Source organism: Mixophyes fleayi, chromosome 5 (assembly GCF_038048845.1).
Source record: "Mixophyes fleayi isolate aMixFle1 chromosome 5, aMixFle1.hap1, whole genome shotgun sequence".
Lineage (NCBI taxonomy): Eukaryota > Metazoa > Chordata > Amphibia > Anura > Limnodynastidae > Mixophyes > Mixophyes fleayi.
The window spans coordinates 13,526,961-13,544,700 of NC_134406.1; the positions used below are offsets into that span (position 1 = coordinate 13,526,961).

At 40.6% G+C, this 17,740-nt stretch overlaps 1 protein-coding gene across 1 annotated transcript in view; it reads left to right on the forward strand.

Annotated features, from left to right (window-relative positions):
• KCNQ3 (potassium voltage-gated channel subfamily Q member 3) overlaps positions 1-17,740 on the forward strand; it is a 150,028-nt gene that overhangs the window by 68,487 nt on the left and 63,801 nt on the right. Inside the window, exon 2 of the mRNA XM_075211700.1 lies at positions 16,111-16,201. Coding sequence (XP_075067801.1) covers positions 16,111-16,201 — 91 coding nt within the window. The remainder of the gene's footprint in view (positions 1-16,110; positions 16,202-17,740) is intronic.

Below are 17,740 nucleotides of genomic sequence, written 5' to 3' on the forward strand. Positions count from 1 at the left end.
AGAGAATTGCATATGTAGAACAAGACCACTATTCACATCTAAATATAACATATATAAGGGAACTTTCAAGACAACTTTTAGTAGAAAGGACAGTGTGACCCTGCGAGGTCCCTGGAGGTTATGTAGAAGTCACTCAGCACTCACAGAACACAGATACTTTGCGGAATGTATTTGGTGATGATGGAAAAACATACATATAGAATACTGTACTCCATGTATTCTATACATGTTATCCCATGACACAGACTGTTGTGTTCATTTCTTTGTAAATTTCTATGAATTAATAGGCAATAATATTTGCCGGTGACATAGAAGCACTATAATCCCCATTGTAGTGGTTAGCACTTCTGCCTTACAGCACTGGGGTCATGAGTTCCATTCCCGACCATGGCCTTATCTGTGAGGAGTTTGTATGTTCTCCACGTGTTATCGTGGGTTTCCTCCGGGTGCTACGGTTTCATCCCACACTCCAAAAACATACTGGTAGGTTTATTGGCTGCTAACAAATTGACCCTAGTCTGTCTGTGTTTGTGTGTGTGTTAGGGAATTAGACTAAGTCCCAATGGGGCAGGGACTGATGAGTGAGTTTTCTGTACAGCGCTGCGGAATTAGTTGCGATATTTATAAATGAATGGTGATGATGATAATAGTGTACTTTTGCATTTTAATTACTAATCTGTAGTGAACAACTTCTAAAGCCTAGAGCATTAAGTATACATACTGAGCATTGCATTTACCATTCAGCATATGAGGAATCTCACTGTATATTTGTTCAGTGCTAAAAAATATGAAAATAGAAAAACAAATAGAAAAAAATAACTTTAAAAATTGAAAGGGAAAAAAATTGCTTTATTTGACTAAACTCCGACTATCGCCGTCATGAGATCGCAAGGACGGTTCTTGGCATTGTACTCGCACTTTGTTAAATAGTCTTACCGGTGATGGTCTTCACTGGCAGGGGGGGGGGGGTCTTTGTTAAATGCTTCCGTTATCAACAGATTTGGAGCTTCTGCCACTTTGACAGTCTTGTTTTTATTTCTGTGCTTGTTCCCAATTGTAAAGAGCTACGGAATATGCCCGTCATTTTTCTCCAAATAATTGGGGCATGCTTTATATCATTCAGCAGCATCTAAAACAGTTTTAGGTCACAAAAGTACACAAGAAATCTATATATCTCCGTGCTGCATATTTCATGGCTGGCCACATGGATAGCTATGAGTGATGTGTTACAGAAATTACTGAGAGAACATTACATCTGCATCATTTTCACCTCCGTGCAATGTGTTTTCTTGCTGCCATGATGTTACGTTATAGAGATAGATCTCTATCCTGCTTTATTTTATAGGTGTTTCCTTTTTTTTTACTGCAACAAAACAAGAAATGTAACAGCTTCTATAGAGGAACCCTTGTCGTAAAGTTAATAGGTTAGGGATTGCCTTCTCCTTTCTGTATTCCTTCAGCAGTCCTATCTCTCTATCCGTCCATTTATCAACACACGCACAGTCTTGCGACAGACACTGCAATGTTACCGGTGATACCAGCAGAAACAAAGGCATTGCCCAAGAATTATACAATTAAAAATTGATTGGGTGGCTTTTTAAACATGCCGAGAGAGATGGTTGATGGTTACTCTCGGCTCGTGTGTGGTGTCATCTATTGATCGAAAGTGATCCAGTCGTTCATGTTCCATGACAATATCGGCCCATAGGTGGACGGGGTGATGGAAAAACTCAGGGGCAAACACAGGATTTGTAGAGGGGGGTTTCCACACCACACCGCCAAAGGGCGTGACCAGCATGCATGGGGGCGTGGCTATAATATTAGACAGTGCTTGGCTGCTCTCCAACTCTTCCTATCCCCATCATATACATGGGCAATGCTGCGTGCACTACTGTTAGGTGCACACAGCTCTCCCTTTTCAAGCAGAGCCGTGTGAAGCTGGGGCAGGGTCCAGCCACCTCAATTATACAGTGCCCCATGCTTGGAGGGGGGTTTCCATGCATTGAGAACCCCCCCTTCCCTTCAGTTTGCCTATGAAACTATACCCTTTGTGGTGTCCTTGAATTCTGTGAAGGATTAATATTGACAATGTGTGCTTAATAATAATAATAATAATAATAATAATAATAATAATAATAATTAATAATAAACACATTAGTTATTATTATTATTATTATTGTTATTATTACCATTTATTTATATAGTGCCACTAATTCCGCAGCGCTGTACAAAGAACTCACTCACATCAGTCCCTGCCCCATTGGGGCTTACAGTCTAAATTCCCTAACACACACACACACACACACAGACTAGGGTCAATTTGTTAGCAGTCAATTAACCTACCAGTATGTTTTTTTTGGAGTGTGGGAGGAAACCGGAGCACCCGGAGGAAACCCACACAAACACGGGGAGAACATACAAACTCCTCACAGATAAGGCAATGGTGGAGAATTGAACTCATGACCCCGGTGCTGTAAGGCAGAAGTGCTAACCACCTAGCCACCGTGTTTCAAAGTGGTTACTCGCGTTGGCTCTAAAATTCAAAAAATGTATTAAAAATTCTTGAATTGTTGAGCAAAATATGAGCTAAGCAAACAGTTCTCATCAATTTTGGGTCAGTTCTACCGCGTTTTAGCTTCCTCGACCTTCAGTGGTTAAGTTGTATACATTTTTAATGGTTTTCTATGAACTGAACTCCCAATTTCAAAACTGAACACAGTGAGATTTTCTGTTTTAAATAAATATGTTAACAGTACTATAAAATGTAGCTATTTACACTCGAAGAGGCAACATTTTATAGTTCTTTCAATGTCTTTGAATTCAACTGGTTAAACAATTTGAGCATTTGCAAATTTAACAACGGTGCGTAACTTCAGATGGGGAACTGGTAGAACAGATTTGTACATATGCTTGTGTTCCAGTAGAATGCATAGACAGATATACGCTCTTCTGCAGGCACATCCTTCAAATTCCTGAACAAACCCAAAAACATCACAAAGTACCTAAACTCGCAATAATACACAACGTGGTTATGAGTATGTTGTAGGAACTAGACAAATCCATTCAGAGGCCATTGGGACGTTGAACTTAATGAAGATCTACAGAAATGACACAGACATATAAATGTTGGCCACACACACACTCATATTTGCCTATTCTCCCAGAAAGTCTTGGAGACTCCGATTTCGGGCAGTCTCCTGGACTCCTGTAACTGCAGGCCTCCCTCCCGGACCTCACCCACATTACTATTAAATTGGGCGAAGGTGGGGCTATGATGACACAAATTGTCATTAAGCCTCTGCCCACTGAAAGCGCGGCATTGCTGATACTTTCATTGTTGGAAAGATTGCGCACCCTGCGATAACAGCAGTGATATTGGACAATTAGCCAAATATTGCCGTGTGTGGGGCCCCAAATCGACTTTGATGGCCTATAATAATCTCACTGAAATAGCTTGGATCGTTGTTGGTAAATCTGGTGGAAAGTGGCTGCTACGGCCTGTGGGTACAGGGACTAACGGCCGCAGTTAGCTGACAGCGATCCGGCCACCTGGAGTTTGGGGCAATGGGATTTACTTAACCCACTAGACCAGTGGTTCCCAAAGTGTGCGCCTAGGCTCCCTGGGGTGGCTCAGCGATATCACAGGGGTGCCTCGGCCAGGGCCAGTTTTAAGCAAGGCGGGGGACTACTTGGTAATTATTTTGGCTTAGGGGTGCCTTGAAAAAATTATGGAGACCCTAAGGGTGCCTCAAACTAAAAAAGTTTGAGATCCACTCGACGGCCAGTGGTTGTGGGCGCGCTGAATCCACCTTTCTTCTAGTGTATCGGCTACAGGCCCGGTACAGGTACCACCCCTCTGGGCTAAACGGAATGCCCTGTGGTTGCGTTCCGTTTAGCCTGGAGGATTGGCGGGTTCTGTAAAGACCAGGACGAGGTCCCATGGTTAATGCTGGTTAATGCTGGGACATTCTGGTTCTGCCTGGCGGACTTCGTACTGACTGCTCTATTTCTCCACTACCGTATTTAAATAAACTATTTTAATTTTGCCACATTCAGGTTTGGTGTCAATTATTTAAGGAAATAGTTAAATAAGAGTTAAGCTGGGTACACACTACAGAATTTTCCACGACTTTTTATGACGATCGATTTTACATCCGATCGATGGTCCGATCGCTCGGTCCATGGACTGCATACACACTAGCCTTGTTTTAGACGATAAAGGGAAGAGTGGCCGTCCCGTTAGCGACTTTTTACAGCCATGTTGTTGTGAGCAATAATTTTAATTTCGTACATACTGAAGCATCATTTGTCGTGGATCGGTCGGAAGTTTATACACACTACACAACGGAAACGAGATTGGAGCGAAAATATTGAACGATACGACCAACCAAGTGAGTCGAAAATCGTCCATTTGGGCAGACTTTTGACCATCGTGTCACCACACACACTGACCCGACTTTCGAACGAGCGGTCGTATGTCGGCTGGTTGAGTCGATTTATTGGACAAAAACCCTGTAGTGTGTACCCAGCTTAAGAGGGTAAGGGAAGTCAGGATATCAGCCGTTAAGCCTTTTGTTATACTTGTGTATTCGTGTATTTGTTACATTGCATTCATGTATCTGTATGCTGATTGTCCTATGGAATCAGTGATGCCTTATAAATAATGATAAAGATCATGATGATGAACTAGTGGTAGCGTGATACAGACAGTCCAGGGAAATACAATGTGTTGGAGCCGTAGGTAAAACACTGTAAAACGCAGAAAATATTAGGTACATATGTATTATTTTGCCAGATTCCAACTCCGTTATTATCATGTACCATGGCATTTATTTTTGTAAGCAACTGTTTTATTAAACTCGCATTGCAAAAAAGGGTTCGACAGGAGCGTAAAACATTTCAGCCTCCCAATAAGTATTTTATATCTGAAAGTGTATGTGCTGTTGTTATGACAACACGCTCTGCGAGCGGAGTGTTCGTATTGTCAGTGTAATTGTCTGTGAGAGCGTCCTGTGCAGCACTGATAAGTTTCAAGAGTATTCAAATGTGACAGCAACACTAAATAACCGGAAACTAGCTAGCTGTAACTCCTTAATCTTAATCATGTCAAATGTTTCTTTTAACTTGTGTAATTATGGAAGTCTGAATTGGAATTCGGGGTGACAATTCCCCTTTTATACCAGTACTGATGTGCAACATTGCTCAAGATACCATCCCAATGTCTAATAGCTGTTTACTAGACAAAAGTGTGCTTACATTGGGGAGTTTGCCTAGAATGTAGGAATGTCAAGATGGGGATGACTCTACTGTCCTTCAATTTCAATATATAGATCAAACATGGAATTTGGCACGAAGAGTTTTTTCAAGAGCTTTTTAAGTTGTATGTCTTGGGCTGCATTTAGAGTTAGGAACAAAGGAACAAATAAAACGAGCAAATTTGCTCCTGGATAAATCATATTGCAATGTAAGGGGTGCAAATACATTTTCTCTGCATGTAGAGAAAATAGTGGCTGCATTTAGCACACATATACTGGACAGATTTGCAATTTAGAGTTGAGCTGAGAAACGCCTCCTGCAACTTTAAATTTGTCCACACCTTTTAAAATTGCCTCCTACAACAAGGTTTTATAAGGGTGCAAATTTGCTCCTTTTTAGATTTCCTCCTACCTCTAAGGGGGAGATTCAATTCTAAAATTACCTGTGCGAGGAGCCTCCGGAACGGCCACCAGACACCTCACGTAGATTTTTTTTCACAGAAATATCCCTCATTTTTGCTTGCGCCCCATAGAGGTGCGAGCAAAAATGAAATGATAAATTTACCGTAAAGAAATTCAGAACATCGTGGCCAATCGAATTCCCCCCTAAATTACGCCCATTGTAGCTGTAGGTTAGATCCCCTCAGTTTTTAACTCAATCAATCTCAATTGATAATAAGATGATTTGCAAATATATTATTTTGTCTGATGTCTTATAATTGAAAAACAACATATACATGTATCAACTTCTAGGTAGAGCGAAGTCTTTATACACTCGGGCTTTAAATTACATATTTTTACTAGCATTTTTAATGCTAGTACAGCATCGCACTGCGTCTGGAAATTAAATTCAATGTCCGCATACCCTCAAACCTTTTTAATTGCATTTGGTTGTGTTGCATTGTCGTTTTCAGAGCGCTTCTTGCCTCAGTCAGTGTGTTTAACCCCCTAGGTAAACCTCTGCCATATGAAGACAATATTAGCATTGTAATCTGTTGCATTGTTTTTGTTATTTTGCAAAACGTCTGCTCCCACCATTTACAACTGTGCATGACCATTGTCCTCTGGAAAATGTGACAGTTGGCAGTACACCTGCTGGTTGCTCTGGCAACTGTGACAATTAGTTAACTCTCCCTGTGCACCTGCTGGGTAACCTGGATCATGTTACCTGCTGGGTGGTCTGGAACCGGTGACAGTTATTTGCAGCCCTGCTGGCTGACCTGATACATGTGACCTGCTGGGTGGTCTGGAACCTGTAACAGTTATTTTTCAGCAACATATATCCGCACATAACGAAGGAACCATGCCCAGCAATGTAACTTGGATTGAAGAACTTGATGCAAGATATTATAATGTAGTGTATAAAGAAATTCTTTAGTTCCTTTAATATAGCGATAGATAATATAGTTATTTATGCATTATACTCTACTAATGTAGTGTATAAAAAAGTTATTGAATTCTGTTAATAAAGTAATTTACTCATTATATTTCAGTTTAATTTAAGGCGGTTACCGCTGTGTTTCTCTAGTGTACATTATTTAGATACTTTTTAGCCCAGCTATTATCTTATATCAGGACATTTATTGGCATGAAACAGTTTTAATAAAACTAATTAAACTCACATAGCATAAGAGGATTGACAGAAGGGTAAACAACTTCAGTTTCCCAATACGTTATTTTTATTTCTGAAATCTGTATGCGCTGTTGTTATGACAACACAGTCTGCGAGGCGAAGTGTTTGTATTGTCAGTGTAATTGTCTGTGAGAGCGTCCTGTGTAGCACTGATAAGTTTTAAGAGTATTCAGATGTGACAGCAACACTAAATAACCGAAAACTTTCTTTGTACCGGATATCGCTGGTCCCCAGCTGTAACTCCTTCATCTTAATCATGACAAATGCTTCTTTTAACTTGCGCAATTATGTATGGACATCTGAATTAAAGTTTGGGGGGATGACAATTCCTCTTTTATAACAGTGCTGACCTGCAGCATTTCTAATAGGTAAATTCGTTCCGCCTGTTTACAACCTTGTATTTTATGGTTTGCAGAGGTATAACTAGACATTGGTGGGTCCCATGTTGAAATTTTGTAAGAGCCCCCATGTACCACCCAAAGTTGAAAAAAACATATATATATATATATATGTGTTAACCCATGCATGATACTCATGCATTCTAGTCAAATCAAGCTACTTAAGGTCTTAAAAAGGTTCTTGTCATGCATTTGGGCCTAGCCCAGGCCTCCTCAGGGGAAGAGCGTTACTCCCCGCGCAAGCGCCCTTTTTTAACGTGGTTTTGTTCACATGTCACCACCTCATCATTTTTCTCCATCACCTCATCCTTCATCTTCATCGCCACATCCTTCATCAAGCTACTTAAGGTGTTAAAAACTCCCCACTGTCACCCCCGGCAACCACCAACCACTCCCAACTGTCACTTCTCCGTCAAGAAATATATAGGTCAGTGTATAACTCTGCCCAGCAGGTGGTGCTGCAGCTTGGGTTTTTTTTTTCCACACACGCCACTAGGCATATATATATATATATATAAGTTAACCCGTGCATGATACTCATGCATTCTAGTCAAATCAAGCTACTTAAGGTCTTAAAAAGGTTCTTGTCATGCATTTGGACCTAGCCCAGGCCTCCTCAGGGGAAGAGCGCTAGTTCCCGATGCAAAATTACCTCACGAAAATGAGTTTGACCCCTCAACTCGTAAATTTAGCCTTTACTAACCCTCCCACGGGGGGAAGGGGGGATAATGAAGTTAACTGACTTGACTATTCTAATTTTTTTGTCAAATAATGTCAGTATACCAAATTTCAGGTTAATTGGATGAGCCCTTTCTGAGAAAATAGTTTTTTCCACACACACACACACACACACACACACACACACACTAACGCACGCCTCTACACGTGTGTTCATGAGGTAAAATTACCTCACGAAAATGAGTTTGAGCCCTACCAAATTTCAGCCCTTTTTGAATTTTTTTTCCCACACACACTAAGAATTTAGTAGGTCAGTGTATAACTCTGCCCAGCAGGTGGCGCTGCAACTTGGTTTTTTTTTTCCACACACACACACATCAGACGCCACTAAGCATTTATATACTAGATATATGTGTGTGTATATATGTATATATGTATATATATATATATATATATATATATATATATATATATATATATATATACACACACTGACTACAACATCCTAATGCATGGATATCTCCTGTGCTAAGCTGTTCTTAAATGAACATTTTTCTTAAAAAAAGGCCTAAACCATGCATAAAAAGTAGAGATGCTCACTGACCCCCGTGAACTGGTTTTGGATCTGGATTAGCTTCGTGTTTTGGTTTTGTCAAAACCGCCCTCGTGTGTTTTTGGTTTTCAATTTTTTAGGAAAAATCTTAAAATATGCTAAAATCACATATTTTTGCTCTTTTTTTTGTTCCTACATTATTATTAACCTCAATAACACTAATTGCAAGTCATTTGCAGTCAATTTAGACCACCTCACAGGTCACAATATTATTTTCATACACTTTGGGACAAATACTGCAGTGACCTGGCTGGATGGTAAGCGGCAGAGCAATGACACAAACACACGGCAGTTCCCACCACATCTAGGACACATTGGCACACAGCAGTGCCCTCCCTCCCACCCACAGTTATATTGGATCTTAAAAAGGAATTAAAAAATCGCGAGATCCGACGACGTAACAATGACGTTTTGCCTCGTTTTCTATTTCGAGGGTGCGCGACAGTACCGAGCCGGCTCAGCTCGGTACTTGGATCCCCTAAGTTCTGGTGTGTTTGGTTCTCCAGGAACCGAGCCTGAGCATCTCTAATAAAAAGCAGTTTCCGCATAGTTTAGGGCTTCATAAATAAGCTCCTTAGTCTACTGCGTTACATTTATCTTGAGATCCGTGTAGCACAAAATAAAGATAAAGAAATGTAGGTGTGCAGGTATTTAATCGTAGGTAAATAATATCTTTTTATGTCCAACTGTAAAACACCCCCATAGTTTTCAGATGGTTTAAGGATTAAACCATTAAAATGTATCCGTTTCTCTGCAGCTCTGAATGGTAACTGTTTTGCAGAGAGATTTAATATTGTTTCAATAAATAAGAAAACTAACTAATTACGGCTACCAACCAAGCTCTGTTGTAGTGACTAGGGAAGGTAAATCTATTTCTTGCAGTGTAGGTTAATTAGCAGGAGAAAGAGCCGTCGAGCAGATTAGAGGCTGTAGGATTCTAGGCATTTCTTTGCCATTATGTTTCTGGGAGTAAAAGAGGGATTGTGAAAAAAGTGTTGTCAATATTGTGGCTGAAGATAGGAGACAATACACATAACGCTGCCAAGGAATGCTGGAGCTTGTAGTTCCACCACATCTGAAAACCCACAGATCGCCCATCTCTGATTTACTGCCAGAGGCTGTCAAGTTATGCTGGGACTAGTAGTTCCACTGCAGCGAAGAGACACAGGTTACCTAGCTTTAAATGATTAATAATACAGGTTTAATTAATTTGTGGCATCATATTGCTCAAAGGAATTGCTTTCACATTTTTACAAAACTCATTGTGTTGGAAACATTTACAAGTCTATTTATAAAATAGGAAAAAAGCCTTAAATAAGATGAAAACAGGATTTTTTTCCCCCCCCAAATTTAGAGGACCCTACCTATTTATGATAGCCCTCGCTCTGGATGATGGCTTTCGCCGACTGTGGTTGATGCTCGCTATTGCTGGGTTTGTCCGACTAAGTTTCCACTGTACCACCACTGTCATCCTCATCATTTATTTATATAGCGCCACTAATTCCGCAGCGCTGTACAGAGAACTCTCTTATATCAGTCCCTGCTACATTGGGGCTTACAGTCTAAATTCCCTAACACACAACCACAGACACACACAGACTAGGGTCAATTTTTGTTAGCAGCCAATTAACCTACCAGTATGTTTTTGGAGTGTGGGAGGAAACCTGAGCACCCGGAGGAAACCCACGCAAACACGGGGAGAACATACAAACTCCACACAGATAGGGTGATGGTCGGGAATTGAACTCATGAGCCCAGTGCTGTAAGGCAGAAGTGCTAACAACTGAGCCACCGTGCTGTCCTCCAAGAGCTACCATCATCTCTAGAAAGCAGCACCGTTGCAGAAGAATAAATGCTTTATAAGTTAAATAAAGCATTTTTTTCTTCTATTTTGAAATTGTTGTTTTTTGTTTTTTTTAAAAGGAATCTGGAACTGGAAGCCCTAGTCGTGGTCAAGCGCATGTCCAAACCGGTTTGCTGGCTCATGCGTACACAGAAGGACCCTGCACTGGTCTGGAGGCCAGTGTCGTCGTGTTGCCGAGCATCATTAATTCTGCAGATGATGCTTTTCTGCAATAGGCGATAGAAAATCATCAATTTAGCAGTTCATTGATAAATAGACCCTGTTATTTCCTATTCCCCAGTGAGCACTAGAAGATGAATAATAGTTAAGGGATTGTTTCCACCTTCTGTGCACTGCTAGTAATTGGAGGAATAGCGAACAAACGTTGTCAGGAACCCCCAAAGACTATAAAGTGATGCACTGTAATATGAGGAGCTGATTCACTGACGAGGAGAATGCTGGTGAATTCGGGAACAGGAACTGGATGGGGGTTGAAATAAATTTAAATTATGTAGCTAAAAAATGGAACTGAAGTCAAAAAATATAAAGATCGCTGTTGCAGTTTCTTGTGACAGGACTATGGTTTATGTGCTAGGTTTTCCTGTACAGATATAGGGAGCTGTTTGTATAAGTGGTCCAGCAATAAAGGGTCTTGCTAACAGCGCGATTGATGTGTAACCGCTGCAAAGGAAGATTGTTACTCTACAAGATTTGCAGCTTTCACTGTGAGATCTTCAAAATAGTGATCTATTGATTAATATGAGAACTACACTGACTTCAAAGTGCTGAGTGCAATCCTCTAAACACGCCAAATCCAACATCCATCCAGTATTTGAAGTCCGTATCACAAGATCTTATAGTCCAGTCTTCATAGTCCTCAATTTATCACTAATTTATATCCCCATCACATCACCTTCACATCGGCGGTTGATCAGGTTGTGAGTATGAGAGTCTATTTAGGGGCTGGTGGGCGCTGTGGGGGCCCACTATGGGACGGCACAGGGGGCTTCTGCCCCCCTGGCCGGTCTCATAGTGGACTACCTTGGGCTGGGTCACTAGGCTATCGGCATTTCTTTTCCTTCAAAATGTTCCTAATAGGCTGCTGAGTCTCGCCCCTCAGGCTAGAACTTGCCACCCAGCCTCTGTATCTATTCCTCTGTTCCCTCATGTTATTGTCATTATCCTTTATTTATGTAACACTAACATACATGCATTTCACTACTACAGGTACACAAACACCAGGGCCAGGCCCAGAAGACAACCTACCAAAATTGCGTGGGTATCCTCCGAGCGGTCCGGTTTCGTCACACACTCCAAAAACATACTGATAGGTTAATCAGCTGCTATTAAATTGACCTTGGTCTCTCTTGGTCTGTGTGTGTGTGTATATGTTAGGGAATTTAGACTGTAAGCTCCAATTGAGCAGGGAGTGATGTGAGTGAGTTCTCTGTACATCGTTGCGGAGTTAGTGGCGCTATATAGCTGCGGACGATGATGAAAATGACTTTGGACTTGAAAAACCAGATGGACAAGGAAAAACATACAAACTCCACACTAATCGCACCCTAATAAGAATCAAGCCATTGATACTAGTTCTGTGTGGCAGTAAAACCAATCACTAGGTCACCTGGAGGCTATATTTTAAATATATTGTTTTAACTTATTACTGAAATTAAGGTTAATGTACGGCCCTTTTGAAGATTAGAGGGCCCTGAAGTTTATCAGGTTGCCTGACACTGTTATGGACTTAAATTTACAGAGGTTACTCCCTCATATTGAAAATAAGAGGGATTCCCCTTGTGAAAATATAAGCTCTGTCTGTTTTCATTTGATATATCTTAAGTGAAGCTGCAGAACGGAATGTTCATAATGGTTACATTCTAACCACATCAACAAGATTTTCATAGGTCTTTATACACAAAGGTTAGATTACATACATACAAAAATATAATTTAAATAATAATGGTAGTTTTACCTAAAAAAGTAACTGCTGCTGAGACTGATCTGAGGCTACTTGGGAGACTCCCGTAACAGGGTGTAGCTTAGTACTAGAATATTTAATGGGTTTCTGCTTCTCTGTGACTGCCTAAGCACATCCGAAGTGCGTCCAACTTCTTCATGTCATAACAGGGTACAGCATCTAAACCTTGTTTGAACTGTTTCAATTCGTTCTTAGCTACTTCTGACCATTGGATCTGGTTGGTTATTATGAATTATACTCTGGAGTATTTTTGTTTGCAGGGAATAGTTTGGAATCCGTTGTCTATAGTAACCTCTACAGGAATCCATCATTCTTGGAAATGGGTTTAAGCACCCTTAATATGCTGCAGGGGAGTCTTTTTCCTTGGGTGATTGAGTGTCCAAAATATTGTATAGTCTTCTTGCAAAACTGCATATTTTCTTTAGACGATTACATCCTTTTTCTGCTAATTCTAATAATAGTTACATGGTATCTTTCTGACAATGTTCTAATGTGCCTGATGCTAACAGTATGTTGTTAATTTATTGGATAAGGATGAGTCTTCTTTCAGAACACTCTGATCTAGATTCTTCTTGAGCAGCTGTGAGAATATTAATGGGCTTGTGGTAGGCCTGTCCATGTTTACTGTCTACCTTTCTTGGTGAAAACAAACAAATACTGGGAATCAGTGTGGATTGGGAAAAATGCAGAGTATGAAATCAATAACTGAAAAGTATTTTCTCTCAAGCAATATGATTTGAGTATGGTGGCAGGGTTTGGTGCAAAAGGGAAAAATGTTACAATCATCTTATTATTGGCTCTCAGATCTTGTACAAACCTATAACTATCGTTAGTCAGTTTCTTTATAGGTGGTATATGTGTATTCACTGGAGATGTAGTGAGGACGATAATAACTTGGTTGCTGAGGTTAGTGATTACAGTACATATCCCCTCTACTGCTGCTTAGATAAAGGTTATTGACTTTCCTTAGGCAGGTGTTTTTCCAGGTTTATTGCATGCATTCTTCCAACCTGATTTGGTCTGTATGACTATAGGCTGAGCACATTAAGTTAGATACTTTTTTTCTTTTTATACTTTTTTATTAATGCCTTCAGATTGATATTCAGAAGTGTTGAGAAACACTCTGTCCATGATACAGTATATATTAGCTAACTTGCAGAGTAATTGTCTGTCTCTTATTATTGCTATCAATATTGTTGTTGGTTTAAAAAGTCTCACAAAGCAATGCTTTGGATAGTGGTGGAAACAGAAAATACATAAAACAGGTACATGAAGGTAAACAAAACATGAAAACCAAGTGTTCCAGAGGGCCCTGCTTGTGAGAGCTTACAATCTAGTGGGATAAGGACAGAGCTGAGATAAGAGGAGCGAACTTGACTCAGAGTGGAGATTGGGTCAGCAGTTGAGGTATATTAGGGTGAGTAGTATAGCTGAGAGCAGGCTAGGCTCTAATCAAAAGGATCTTCAGAGAGCGTTCAAAGATTTGAAGGCATGTTACAGAACTCTAGAGGTGGTCAGCGTCACAAGAGAAGTCTTGTAAGCGGGAATGAGAGGTGGATATTAAGGAGAAGGAGAGGTCAGGGAAAATAAAGTGTATGTTGTGTCACAAGTATCTCCAGATATTGCAGTGTTTCTGCATCAGATGCATGTCGCCTAAACTATAGGTGAGTTATGCAGTTCAATAGTGTTAGTAGTAAATGTGCATATTACCCTATATATACACAATATAATAATGTATGGAAGTGTCATAGACACAAGAGAGAATAGTGTCTTGACAGCGTTGTTAATAAATGCGAAAGTCGTAACAAATCACATCTGTTGATTATAGTTTTAAATTGAAATGAGGATCTTTTTTTTCCTGCGGCATCCCAAATGGAAATGACAAATAAGGTCTAATATATATATCAAGAAACGGATGCATTTTGGTCCGGAGTACAGAAAAATTGATGTATACCGAACTCTAAATGATGTCCAAAATATTAAATACTGAGACATTTAGTGCAAACTTTTATCCACACGAAATAATTAAAAGCTATATGGTTCTAAAGGTTATGTTTAAGGTTACATGTATACACAAGTAAGCCATCCTATCTATTGGCCTATTAAAGAACATGGTAGTCTGCCTCTCTGATTCAGATATGACTGATAACAGAGTACAATAGTTATCTATATCTACTATACAGCAAGAGTAAACACAATGTAAATTATCTCAAATTCTGACAAGGTGCTTAAACATTTACATATACATTTGTGAATGTTACAAGTTGCCCTTTCGTGTTTGGTCCAATATCTAAAACATTGGAAATAATGCTATTAACTGTGACTGCCTGACTTAAATTACTCGATTATTAGTCAGAATGCACTCTACTCTCACCCATCTTAGCCTTGATGAACAGATGGTTATGGATGAGAAAGGGAAGCCGGATCTTTAATTTACAAAAGGTGCTTGACATAACTTGTAATAGCCTTTTACATTTTTTTTCCCCTGCCAGATTTGCAATATATCATTGACTGATCAGAATGCAATGTGAGATTTTCAGAGCAAAGGACTCACTATGATTAGCGTTGTTGCTGACATCTATATTTTCCAGGCAGATTTTGTTCCGGACTAATCAATACACCCCACACCAGAGCACCCTAGATGGTCAAAGCGACTGTATGCCTCCATCATGACCACTTAAGCCTGTCAATCATTCCAAGCTATTGCAAATAGATAGAGTCTTGCAGAGATTAAGAGATGTTGCTGATAACTCAATATACAAAGTAAGTAAGGCTAGGTACACAACGGAGTTTTCTTGTCCATCATCGTGCAAAACAGCCGACATACGACCGTTCGTTTGGATCTCGGCTTAGTGCGTATAATTACATTATGGTCGAAAGTCTCCCCAAAGTGCAGATTGTCGGTTCATTTGGTTGGTCATACGGTTTAATAATCTCATTCCAATCACCTTACGAATATCTAAAGTGTATATATTTACGACCAACTGGCGATAGTACCTCGAGGTGCGACTCCTTTGGGGTCGTGTGTATGTAAATTTCTGATGCCAGTACCAGACCCACGTGGTGCGGTGCCGCCCGTCACTCTATTGTTAATTAGGTGCTTCTAACGGTAAAGCTACAGTAGCCGTCTACTGTGTGTAGCATGTCTTCTTGTTTAATTATACACCTTTGTCAGTACAGTCTACAATAAAAACACGTAGCTTTGTTTTCTATATATCTGTATGAATGAAGATGTGTTTCCTTCTCCTTTTAAGTGTTTGTGGGGGGTTCTTAATGAACATGCTCGGCTCATTATTTAAATTTCTTGGGGATATCGCTACAGGGACCACAAATGTTGTTTCAGTGTGTACGAAATCCACATCTTTTAACAGGACAATATGGCTGTAAAAAGTCTCTGCTGGATGGCCGTCTTTTGTTAATTGTTTAAAACATGTCTAGTGTGTACTCATGAATCAACCCGAGCGATCGGACCTTCAGTCGTTGGTACAATCATTGTAGATAACACGTTGGTCGAAAAAGTCTTCAGTGTGTACCTAGCCTTATATAGTGCAGTTGGTTTATATTACTAATCAGTGACATTGTTAAGAATAAGAGAAACATTTTTGGGGACTGTCTCTGGGAATGTTGGATAACCATACAAAGCAACAATGTAACAAGGCTATAAATGACTAATATATACCTTCACTACATATATGTTCTTGTATTGTAGGTTCCTTATAGTTTTGGGATGTCTGGTTCTAGCAATCCTTACGACATTTAAAGAATATGAAGATATTTCAGGAGATTGGCTGCTGCTTATAGTAAGTATGAACAAAGTGATTTAAATTCAGCATCATCATGTGGGATTAATTACAAGAGAGTCCACTATAGACGAATGCTATTAAATAGTGACAGTGTTGCATTCGAGCTTGCACTTAACCTGAAGGGGTTAACAGGGATGTAGACCCGACCAGTGATGTAGAGGGGAGGGTCTTGTGGCTTTGTATAGTATGCAGCACTTCCTGGTCTGAGTCACTCGGCTTGCAAAATCCCGCCCACCCACGCCATGTTAGGTGTAATTTTTAGGAATGGTGTTTCGTTAACTTGGTCCTTAAGGGCTTATAGGTAGTTGGTGGGGGAGGAAGGCACTGCGATCAGCGGCTGATATATACTTCTCTATCGTGAGTGGCCGCAGGTATCTGTCCCCTTACAAGGCAATCGGTAACTCTTGTCCCTTCCGTGGGGAGGGGCCACGCCCGGCTCAGTGAGGGAGGGGGAGTCAGTAGTGAGGTGTGTGCAGTTTACTCTGACGCCAGGTTAGGGCCGGCCAAGCAGTGGGGTTATGAGAGAAGTGGGTGGACTTAAGGCTATATTGTCATGTCCACGCTTGGTTGGGTATCGCTGGAGCTGATCTGCAGTGCTCTTTCTCCGCCACCGGGTTAATTAGGTTATAATAAATTACTTTAGTGCCACTTTACTCAAGTCTCTGTGTCTTTATTTTATATAAGTGGGGTTATCTTATTCAAGGTATGGGAAGGTGATGAAGGGCATACACAGTGAACTATTTATGTTAGTGTGCAGATAAATATTTAAGGTTTTCATGGTGGAGCCATCAGGGACTGGCTGGGCTGGGGGGCAGGGGGGGGGTGCGGACTGGTCTCATAGTGGGCTACCTTGGGCAGGGTCACTGGGCTACCTGCATTTTTTCCTTTCAAATGACCCTGAGCCAAGTCTTGCGCCCCCCCCCCCCCCCCCCCCCCTGGATAAAATTTACCAGTCAGCCCCTGGCAGCCACAGAGTGTGTCCAGGGGGTAAATTTTTCAAGCTGCGGGTTTGACAAGTGGAGATGTTGCCTATAGCAACCAATCAGATTCTAGCTGTCATTTTGTAGAATATACTAAATAAATTATAACTGGAATCTGATTGGTTGCTATAGGCAACATCTTTACTTTTTCAAACCTGCAGCTTGATGAATTTACCCCCAGGTCCCTCATTGGACAGGGCTAGACATGCTAGGCTGAGCCTGATTGGATAGACTGTGACACATGTTTTCAGGAACCAGTCATGCTGGTCTGACTGGCAGTATAAAGCTTTGTGCCTCATACTCACTAGAAGATTGTTTTAGTTTTTAAAAGTGCAAGTAAAAGTGGATTTGAAATGCAAGTGTGTTTGTCATGAGTTGAACGTTAATGGCATTGACAATGGTGACACTAGAAACAATGATCTTTAGTGTCTGGTCTGTTTAAGTGTGCTTTAGTAGCATTGAAAGCACTAGTAAAATGTGTGTAATACATATACGTTGAATATGAGCCCAGTGTCAGGGTCAGACATGTAGGTCGTGGAGTGAACAGAAGTCAGGC